This window comes from Humulus lupulus, chromosome 2 (assembly GCF_963169125.1).
Source record: "Humulus lupulus chromosome 2, drHumLupu1.1, whole genome shotgun sequence".
Lineage (NCBI taxonomy): Eukaryota > Viridiplantae > Streptophyta > Magnoliopsida > Rosales > Cannabaceae > Humulus > Humulus lupulus.
This window is the reverse complement of record NC_084794.1, coordinates 205,433,760-205,444,818: the sequence shown is the minus strand read 5'-3', so window position 1 is coordinate 205,444,818 and position 11,059 is coordinate 205,433,760. Positions and strand designations below refer to the sequence as shown.

Here is an 11,059-nt window from a genome sequence, read left to right as displayed (position 1 = left end):
GCGACGAAATCGTCCGCAAGCCAGCAGAGGAGGCTCTCTCTCAGTGCGAGGTTAGGCCCATCTTTTGCTCTTGTCTCATGGTGAGTACTCTCTCTCTCTTTTCTTTTTAATCCAAGAAGGGACTAAAACAGTTTGCTTGGCCATCACTGAACAACCTCTTTCGTCCAGTGTGGTATTGCTGCCAATGGTGAAAAACCAAAAACCCTAACTCGGTGTTGGTGATTGCGTTTTGAGCCACGAATGAGGGGAGGTACTGTACAGTGGATTGCGGAAACCCTATTATTTGGGGGAACCGAAGCTTTTCGAATTGAAGTTTTACGCAATGTAAGTTTCAAGCTTGATTCTTTCTATCGTTCATATTTTGGTTAAATTTTCTTCTGTAATTCAGTTACATTTATAAAGAGAGAATGCAGTTTTTTTTATTGGAATTCATAGTTTGATTATCATCTAGGAATAGAGATACAAATTTGACACTTTTCTTTTTGACTGAAAATTATGATTTTTAAATCATATAAGCAAATGGTTGTTGATATCATGGGTTGTTTCTGATATGTGGGATCAATTTGGATTTGTTTAGGGGAGTTGTTAAGTTGGAACTTCGTTGTCCCCAAACTGTTGAGGGAATTGCTGCCGACCCTGAACCTGATTGGAGCTTCGATGCTCTTTTAACAGAGCTTAATGCATTGGAAACAAAACTTAGTAGCTCTTCCAAAGTCCCAATGCCATTCACTAAAGTGCAATCGCGGTAAGTATGTATGTGTGTGATTTAGATAACTGCTTGGTGCATGTGTGTTTTTTTGTTTAACTAAGCGTTCAGTTGTAAATTTTGTATAGTCAATTTTCAAATGTGAAGAGTGTAGAAAGAAGTTCTAGGCCATTTGTAATGCGTGTCCTCGATGATGAGGTGGATGAAATTGACAATGCATATGAGGAAGCTCAAGATAGAAGCTCCCTTTCTGCTAATCGGTTTAATTTTAAAGACCTTTATGTTAGATATGCATTTAACTGGCCTTGATTGTTTTTTCTTTACTTATATTCCATGTTTTTATCAATTCAAGTTTTGCATCCCTATTCTGTCATCGAAAGCTTTATTCAGCTGTTGTGTATTCATGACAGACTTCTATGATATATCTATGCTATGTTATATCACATTGACTGTTAGAGATCTCACTAGTTTCTATTAATACTTTGTATTTTCTTGATTTATCTCTTAGTGATGATGACGACTCTGAGAATGAGTCAGCTCTTGAAATTCAGCCATACTTGATGGAGGAAACAGGATTGGTGGAAGGAGGTTTGATGGAGCTAACCAGTGAACATCAGCTTGGGGTCAAGGTCTGTAGCTATCTAGTGGATGATGTTTCGTCTGATGTAGAATTTGTGCATAATTTTTGTTGCAAAATGTTTAATTATTCAATTAGTATTATGAATAACTAGGGCACATATCTCATGAAGAGCTTATCTCATACCTTGGCTACATGCTGGAGCTCCAGGGTTTCCCTGCAAATTTTTCTTCTTATTGTGGTCATAGAATTCCCTTCTTGGTGCATGACAATATTAATTGGCTCAATAACAGGAGGAGATTAGGAACAAAATTTGTACAATAGAGTCAGATCTGATGAGTGAAAATGAAAAGGTTTCTTCTGCATTTCTTCGAGTTAATAAGTATGGAGAAGCAAGGCGTGAAAATGAGAGAAAGCTTGATACCCAATATCAACAAAAAATGTAAGACTGCAATTCCTTTGTTAATAATGTTGTATTGTTTTTTTGCCTCCCCTCATTGAAGTGCTCATGCTTTTGATATTTTTTTTCCCTGGAATTTTAATGATTTCTCATCTCCTTCTTCTTTTTTATTGTTTAAGTCAGATTTGGACTTTCTGTTTTCTAATTTTTGGGTCATCATTTGTAGTGCTGAAGCACTTGATAATCACTTGACTGCTATCCAAAGGGACCATGAACTCAGGTCCCAGATAGAAGAAAGGAAAATAAGAAGTGATGCGGCTTATGAAGGGGCCAAAAGAAAAGAGAAAGCTCTCATGGAAGAAAAACTCCGCCAAGAAAAAGCCAAAGCAGAAGCTGAGGTTTGTTGACTGCCCAGATTATTCATTTCTTTTGGTAGATGTCTAAAGATGGTTGTCACAGTCCTCTATTATTCTTACATATTCTTTTGATATAATCTTAATGCGCTTTGGTATATTATCTTGGTTTTATGCTGTTGTTAGTAATAAAAGTATTTTTTGATGCAGGCAAAACTCAGAGCTGAAGAAGCAAATAGGGCTGCAATGGAAGCTAAGAGAAGAGAAGCAAAAGAGGCTGCTGAAAGGGAGGCCAATGAAGCGTCAAGCCAGGCTGCTGTTCAGAAGGAAGCTTTAGGATTGCAAACTAAAGCCAAAACCAAGGAATCCGAATTTGAAAAACCAATAAATTCAGCATCAGCAGGTAATTTGGCTACCAAGCAAATATAGCAACCTTGTACTGATCTATAGATATAATCATTTGCCCTTTTATCTAAAAATCTAGTTTAGCCCTAGTTTTCACAAAGATCAGCTAGGTTTTGGCAATAGTTCATTTTTGACACTCCACTGTATTCCCCTCTGTTTTAAATATATAGTACTGAAAGAATGTATTTATACACTAAATTCAAATGAGATTTAACTGGATTTCGTAAACATGGATGTTACTGTATATTAAATTTCTTACTTATCATTCCACAATTATTGCTATGTATGATTGTCATTTTTAAGCATATCTCATGTTTTTTTCTTCTTAAAGTTCTTTTTGATATGTTAAATATTTATTTTCTCACATAATGTTATTTCTTTTCAGGATTATGTTCGCCATGAAAGAAATATCTCTAAATTGATATGGCAAATTACAAGAACTAATGATGCTGTCAAGTAATATTGGATTTCTGTCCATCAATCTACATATTTTTATTCAACAACTAGTTATCTAATTAGCTTATTATCATGTTACTTACCTAGTTGGTTTTCACATAATGTGTTTTCTTTCTCATGTAAATGACTAAATTGTTTTACATAATATGGTGGAAAGATTTTTCACTTAACGTAATTTTCCTTTTGCAGACAAAAAGCAGCAGAACTTGTCAAGATCCTCAAAAATCATGCTTACCCTCAATCTATCAGTGCTGGAGCATTTGCTAGAAAGGTACGTTTAGTTTATTGTATCTTTGGATCAGATTCTTATCTCTTTGCTTTATTTGGTGATTGAGAGAGTGGAAACAAAATTTGAGAATATGTCTCTTTTTTCACATACACTATACATGTATAGATATGATATGAGATATGGTTCTTCATATCAAGGGACTAGAAATGTTGTGCATGCATTGTTACTAAAATACACTTTTTGACGGCAATGTGTAGAATTTTATTCTGTTGAGTATATAGAAATCATGTGGGGAGTTCTTATATTGTTCACTAGTCATTTCATTAAATGGTTTATGTATAAAACTGCATCCTAAGAAGCAACTAGAATGAGGGGTAAAGTGGTCAAATAATAGAATATAGGTAATAGAGGGGTATGTGGGTAACTGTAGTATGTAGGGCAAAATAGAAATATTGTATTACACTTGTTTCAAAAAGTTCTCACCCCTTTTCTGGAGAAAGAAAAATTGCAGGTCTCACTTTTCTTGTGTCTTTCACTCTTTTCTCTCCAACCAAACTGCCCATTTTACTCTTTATGTCTGCTTTTCCCTTTACTTCCTCTTTACCAACTGTTGGATAAAAAAATATATCCCATAAACTAGTACATACGTTTTTTTAGCAATTTACATATGCAGTGTAATCCTTGGCACTTAATTTCCTATTCTTTCTGAAATGAGAAAACTTGCTTTGTTTTTACTGTGATGTTTCTACCTTGGCTAACCCCTATCTGAGACTAAGGGCAAACTATTCCTTATATATATATATATGCCACTTGAGGCTAACTCAAGTTGTAAGTGACTGCTTGTGTGAGTGGTGTGAGGTTCAAATTCTTGTTAATGCCTCTTATATACATGTATATATACATATATATACATCTTGAATTATATTGTGAGGCTTGATATTGTGCATCCAATTGACTGCTTGAGAGCATCCAAGTTTACTTTTTGTGACTTTGTCTTGTAAGTTCTTTATAAGTTCATTTCGTGGTTAGAGCCTATAGCATCACAAAATTTGTTCTACAAATAATTCAGTCTTCCTAACTTCCCATCTCAGCCATAAAGGTTGATTAACAGATCTGTAGAAGGAAGCTGGTTTGGGGCTTGGGGACTGGAAAAAATGCTGTGGGATTTAATCATCTTTAAGAAAATACGCTCTGTACTTGGAGGAGATATTAGATTTATGCTCTGTGGTGGAGCTCCTTTATCTGCGGATTCACAACGCTTCATCAATATCTGCATGGGGTAATTATTTCATATTCTTGAGATTTACAATAATTGAATTTGAGGTTTAACCTTATTATTTAATATGATTAAAAGGTTAAATTATTGGATTGAAAACTCTACTAGATTAGTGTGTCCACATGTGAAGTTATATGTCATACTTATATGCACGCAATCACTCGTCCAAATTCATTTAGATGCTAATACTTCCATATTTAGTTCCATGTTAGACTAACTATGCACTGTGAAATTCTTGCAATGGGTCGTGTTATTTTTCATTTCATGTGTATCTATTGCATACTTTTCTTTTTGGTTGATTATGCTTAAATAGGGCTCCTATTGGCCAAGGATATGGCTTGACAGAAACTTTTGCTGGAGCTGCTTTTTCTGAGGCAGATGACACAGCAGTGGGCCGTGTAGGGCCACCCCTTCCTTGTTGCTACATTAAGGTATATTAAGAGTTGATCATTTATGCGTTAATTTCATCTAATATAAATATTCAACTGATTGCTTTTTGACATAGTGGTTATATAATATTTTGTATTGATTGCTTTTAGCCAAGTTCTTAATGAGAAATTAAAATGCATGAAGCAACATGCTTTTAGATCAGTTCACTTAATATTATTGACTTCGATTTAAAAGGAATGATTTCTTTTTTCTTATTATTTTTAAAATAGATTCTTATCAAAACATCCTTGTTGGAAACTCTGGCCTCAATTTCAGGCAGTGGCTGCATAACCTTGTCATTATCAGACAAGGAATTTTCGACAGTACATAGCAGAGATTTCTTCATCAAAATGCCTGGTTTATGGTTTTCGGTTTTCATTTCTTGTTGTTCCTCTAGTGTCTTTACTCGTTCTTCCAGATGTTTTACATAATTGATGGCATCTCCCAGAACAGAAGTCCTGCCCATCTGTTAAGAGTTTACCATCATTTACAAATTTGAGAAATATTAATGGCTTTACATATATACAATGTAGTATTGAGATCCCATAAAAAGAAACTTATAGGATTATATAGTCATATCATGCTGAATTAATTGGCATAAAACTAGCAGTAAGTACCTTCTTTAGACCTGGAACCACAGCAGAAAGAGCCACTATAAGAATTTTACCATTTAATTACATTAAATAATAACATGTTTTAAAAAAACGTAACTAACTCATATTAATATACATTTATTATTTAGTAATAACCTTGATATATTTGTCAAAAAAATATAACACTAACATTCCATTTTGTCTCTCTCTCCATCTCTGTGTCTCTCGTCCATTTCTCCTGTCACTCTCTTCGATTTCTGGCGATCACTATCTCAATCTCAAGCTCTCATCGGCATGGGTATGTACTTTGAATCTTCACTTTTGCGATCTCCACTCATATTTTTTCCCAATTATAACCCTAATTCTCACTCTACTTATCATCTTTCCTTCAATTTCTCTTTCTGTTTTGTTTATCACTGAATCATTGATTTCGTTTCATTAGTTTTATCATTGCAAATATAATAATAATAATATGTGATATGGTGTGTTTTAGAATAAAAATGAGTAGGCTATTGATATTGTGGTTTGAGTATTTATTTTTTTATTTGAGCAGTAATCTAATTTGATTTGAATCAATAATTTTTATGCTCTGTCTTGTTACATTGTCTTGTTTAAGCTCTGTTTTCTTATAATCATAATTCAGTTTCATCAGCTTTTTTATGTGATATGGTGTGCTTAACCTATGCATAATAACTGTTTTGATTTCTTATTATTTTTCTTGACCCTGTTTTTATTTTTGTTACCTTTTGGGGAACTGAGGCATTTATAAAGGGATCTCATATTTTCATCTCAGCTAGGTTTGGTTCATTTGGCTATTTTTTCACTTTCAAGGTATTCATTATTGTAGAGAAAATTCTCAAGATAGAACAAACTTTCATGGATTTATCATTTCTCTTATTTGTATTGATAATAAATCTGATTTTTTTTCATCCTTTTAAATTGGAATACAAACTGTTTTTGGTTTTTTGTTCTTTCTATGTGTGTTGTGTATGCTTTTCTTTATTAATTGGTATGTAATTTTTCTTTCATTTTAGTGGCTTCATTGGATTTCAAATTGGAGGGAACTTTATTTGCAGCAGTTTGCAAGAGGTATGTTATCTTTTATTTTTGTTAAAATACTTTGCAAATGTTAGAGGAGTTTGAATATCTTAGATATTCATCCATAGTGAAGTATTATTGTGTGTTGCGGTGATAACGGAAGGTTGAGAACTTGTGTGTATTAGTGAAGTAGGTTCTGAGAAATTTGTGTGCTGCGGCGAGATAAGGAAGAAAACTTGTGTGTTGTTTGAATATTTTGAATTGATAATGATTGATGGTTGATTAATAAATATCGTTGGAATGTTTTCTGATTTTCTGTTAGTTATTTGATGTATATCTAATAAACTTCAAAAGATTAGTATCCCTTTTGTATACACCTATAAAAGATTAGAGGATCAATATTATTACCCTATATTAATTATCCATTTTCTTAAACCTCTGTAAACATGAAAGATTTAATGTAATATGCTTCATAAGATGTAATGTAATAACCAATATTCACGAGTTCATGAGTAGGTGACAAGCCAAAAACATCAAACAGTGCAAATAAATCTTCTAAAGTACCTGTATACGTAGTTTATCAACTTCAATCATTAACAGAGATCCTAAATTCCCAGTGAGAATTTCTAAAGCATCCACATACTTTGCTTGTTGCTCCAATATAGAAATGTATACCATCGTAAAAGCAATGTATGATCTCCCTCACTCTACAACTATTTCGTTGATCAATAAATGCTGTGTTTGTGTCCTAGGTAGGCATGTTCATTCCTCAAATACATATTGCTGGATACATGCATATATGGACTTTGTGTTGAAAACATATACCCACAAATACAAATACTTTACATTTATAGCACATTCCTAAAGGTGTTTGATATACAAATGTATGCCTTTTTGGGCAAAAGATAGTCCTCCTCAGTGGCCGCTTGAACCTCTGGTCCTTCATATTGCTCATCAAAGTCTTCATAATCAACAGCATCTTCAGCCTTCTCATCATAATCTATGTGTGAGAGAAACACAATGAACATAATCAGAAAGTTTGACAAAATGAAATGAGCTAAACCATAGACTTTAGAAAACATATTATTTACACATTATTTTATTTTGTTTAATAAGAACTAGACCCTACTATTGTCAAAGACAAAATATTAAGGAGATGAAAAGTCCACTGAAATCCAAATAACAAAAAATGCTCAATCTCTTGAAAAACCAAAAATACAATTCCTGAATTCTTTTTAAACAAATCACTGAGATGCCTACTTTAGCCCAAATAATATCAATCTCTTTTTCAATATTAAAAAATTTATCTTGTCCCTTTCTAAGCACAATGACCAACAAATAGCCATCACAGAAGAATCCACAGCTACTTTCTATTTTCGTTACCCACTCCTAAAAATTGAAACTTAACAAATTTACAGAGTACTGTAAAGTAATCCAAAAAGCCTCCAACTATAAATAGTTTTACATTTATCCACAATCTTTCAGAAAAAGGTAATGAATAAATAAATGATTGACTGTCTCATTGCTGGTTTTGTGCAAAACACCAGCTCTGAGACAGAGCAGAATGATCCTTTCCAATAGACATAGTGAGTTCCATTCATGTAGAAAGTAAACAGCTAAAATCTTATAATTTAAAGTTGTCCTTTAAAAGTACTTCCTCAATTTCACAATTGTCCCAAAATCCAAGTCTTTCTTCTATTTCTACCTTAACCCTCACCTGAATATGCAAATATTGTACAGTGAAGAATCATGTTGCTTCTAGGTTCTCCAAGCAAGAGTTTTCTATGACAGCTATTGTGATGTAATACTAGTGATCTACTTATGGGTTCAAATCAAACCATTACACTAAAGAAACTGAGAAATGCCAGGGTCCTCCAAAAGTATAAAGAAACTCTTCAAGAGGAGTATAGCAATTTGGCATGCTATACTTGCCAGATATACACTTATAGGAACCAAAAATTCTACAAAGAAGTACATAGGATATGTAAAGCTACCTCACATATATATATTCTCTTAGTCACTAAGTAGACTAAGTGCTGGCTCTAAGAATATTCTCTTAGTCAACATATGTCTTTTATTTATTTATTTTTTGCTGGCAGTGGCTACTAAAACAGTCGTATGTAATGTAAAAATTCTACATTTTTATGGAGTGGAAAAAGTAAATATAAAATAATATGAGGATAAAAGTGGCAAAAATGGACCATGAGATGCTTATCCGCTCTTTTACTATTAGTATGACACTTTGAATTTTTATTTCTTTGATGCCAAGAATGACTGTTTATTTCTTTATTTCTAACTTTTATTATAAGTTTTTTTTTATGATAATTGATAATATGTTGTTATATATGATTTTTGTAACTCATCAAAATTCGTACTAATTATAGAAACGGTTGATCAGAAACTAGTCAAAGAGTTTGCCAAGTACAAGATATGTCACCTCCATCTACAAAAGGAAAGAGGCCAAAACACATACCTACAGGAAAATTAGTTAAACTCCTCAATGAAAAGAGGAAGAGCTTTAGACTAAATTTGGAAATGGATAAGGTTGTTGAAGAGAGATATGGAGCAAGTGCACAAAGGATGATGAATTGAAGGATGGAGCAAGTTTCACGCATGGTTTACTTTTGTGTATCTTGTAATGTTTCTATTTTTCATTTTTGAAGTAAAAATTGTTCAAGATTATAAAACTTTATTATGTTATGCATTCAAACTTAAGTTAGAACTAAGATCTCATGAAGTAGACACATTCATGGTTTGAATTAGTTATTGTTTAATGTAATACTTATGGTTTATCAATCTATTGAGAATTACATTTTATGATTAATTTTGAATTTTTTTTTATCAAAATACAATAATGAAAATCTTTTAATTAAAAAAAAAACCATATAAGTATACTTATCAAAATAAAATTTTAATTTTTATTACTATATGTTATGATTTAAAAACATATTATAAGCATAAAAAATCGTTATGGTTTATATAATATAACAAACTAAAAATGTTATCAAAACAATCAAATGTAACAGTTGAAAAGTGTTATGAAAAAAGTACAAGATTAAACTTCAAATTTATAACCAAAAACTCTATCTAAATGTTATTATTTGAATATTATAGGACCTAAAAATGTGTTATTGAATAGTTTAAGATAACACCGAACATAACATTCAAAAACTGTTATAGAAAAGACTGGACTTTTAATAACAGGGGCTATGTTAGCATTTTCAAAAGTGCTATCAATAGTCCCGGTTAGCAATTTTTAAGTGTTATGAATACTGTTTTTTCTTGTAGTACTTTGACGAAACCATTTACATGTTTCAACCAGAAGGGTTCGAAGTAAAGTGTCAAGAGCAAAAATTTTGCAAGCGTCTTAGGTCCATCTATGGACTCAAACAAGCTTCTAGATCTTGGAATCTTAGATTTGATGACACAATTAAAACGCTTGGTTTTGAACAAAATGTTGACGAACCTTGTGTCTATAAACAAATCAAAGATGGTGTAGTAGTATTCCTCGTTCTTTACATTGATGATATATTAAAGATTGGAAATGACGTAATATCATTATCAAAGGTAAAGAATTGGTTAGCTGAACAATTCCAAATGAAAGATTTGGGAGAGGCCAAGTATGTTCTGGGCATTAAAATTCTCAGAGATAGACAGAACAGAACAGAACTATGGCACTATCTCAAGCAACTTATATTGATAAGGTGCTAGAACGCTTTAATATGCAACGCTCCAAAAAGGGTGATATGCTAACCCGTTTTGGAGTATTCCTTTCCAAGGAGCAGTGTCCCAAAACACCTCAGGAAGAGGAAGATATGATACAATATCCCTATGCCTCAGCGGTAGGCAGTCTAATGTATGTCATGTTGTGTACAAGACCTGACATTTGTTATGCAGTAGGGATAGTCAGTCGTTATCAATCCAATCCTGGATTGAGTCATTGGACTGCAGTATAGAATATTGATGGACCCAAAATGGGTATGTTTTAAATATTTATAACTCGCAAGTGCACGAATCGTATATGAACTATAGTGTTCATGTAAGCACGAGGTCGAACCCAAAGGAGTTGTCTAAAATAAAAAAAGAAAACTATTTTAAATAAAAATTAATAAATTCTAACCTAGCTCCAAAGATTGATGATATTTTTGTATAATGAAAATAAAATAAAAGACAATAATAAAGAAACTAAAGACAATATATAAACATAAATTAATAGTAGAAATCAAGATGGTAAAAGAAGATTATTAAGGTATTAGAATCCAAAAAATATAAGTTCAATAATATTTATAAGTACATTGATTCTCAAGTTTTAGTAATAGTAGAAATTAATCAAACCATCACTTATTCAAATTAGATATTCTATTTAGGCACAAGTTTTTATAAAAATATAGGATTTATCTTCACTTTTTAAGATATAATTTCAAAGAATTTAATGTAAATCAATCTAATGAAATAACAAATAAATCAATGAGCATTATTTATAAGGCAAAACATAATATTTTTGTTCTAAGCATTGGAAGTGTACAATTTAATGACACATCTTACACAAAAAATATTATGTTTTTGCACTAATGAAGAACAAAGTGTAAACATGTTC

The 11,059-nt window shown here is 32.2% G+C and overlaps 2 protein-coding genes across 2 annotated transcripts; one reads left to right on the top strand and one right to left on the bottom strand.

Moving 5' to 3' along the window:
• The first annotated feature begins 271 nt into the window (after positions 1-271).
• On the top strand, positions 272-1,729 carry LOC133815102 (mRNA export factor GLE1-like). The gene is made up of 4 exons (XM_062247985.1): positions 272-324; positions 578-745; positions 1,215-1,335; positions 1,577-1,729. Coding segments are annotated over exons 1-4 (444 nt in total). The 5' UTR covers positions 272-322.
• A 3,256-nt stretch (positions 1,730-4,985) lies between these two features.
• LOC133815101 (transcription factor bHLH18-like) lies at positions 4,986-5,657 on the bottom strand. The gene is made up of 3 exons (XM_062247984.1): positions 5,615-5,657; positions 5,449-5,483; positions 4,986-5,297 (listed from the first exon to the last, which is right to left on the bottom strand). Exons 1-3 carry the CDS (start codon positions 5,655-5,657, stop codon positions 4,986-4,988), a joined length of 390 nt encoding a protein of 129 aa, XP_062103968.1.
• Positions 5,658-11,059: the final 5,402 nt, after the last annotated feature.

Bases quoted from the DNA above. Each gene is read 5' to 3' on its own strand.
- LOC133815102 (XM_062247985.1), top strand. The intron at 746-1,214 runs GTAAGTATGTAT...TTTATCTCTTAG, and splicing joins TTCACTAAAGTGCAATCGCG to TGATGATGACGACTCTGAGA. The intron at 1,336-1,576 runs GTCTGTAGCTAT...GCTCAATAACAG, and splicing joins AACATCAGCTTGGGGTCAAG to GAGGAGATTAGGAACAAAAT.
- LOC133815101 (XM_062247984.1), bottom strand. From the start codon at position 5,657: ATGGACGAGAGACACAGAGATGGAGAGAGAGACAAAATGGAAT. The intron at 5,484-5,614 runs GTTAGTGTTATA...AAATTCTTATAG, and splicing joins AGAGAGAGACAAAATGGAAT to TGGCTCTTTCTGCTGTGGTT. The intron at 5,298-5,448 runs GTACTTACTGCT...AACTCTTAACAG, and splicing joins TGGTTCCAGGTCTAAAGAAG to ATGGGCAGGACTTCTGTTCT.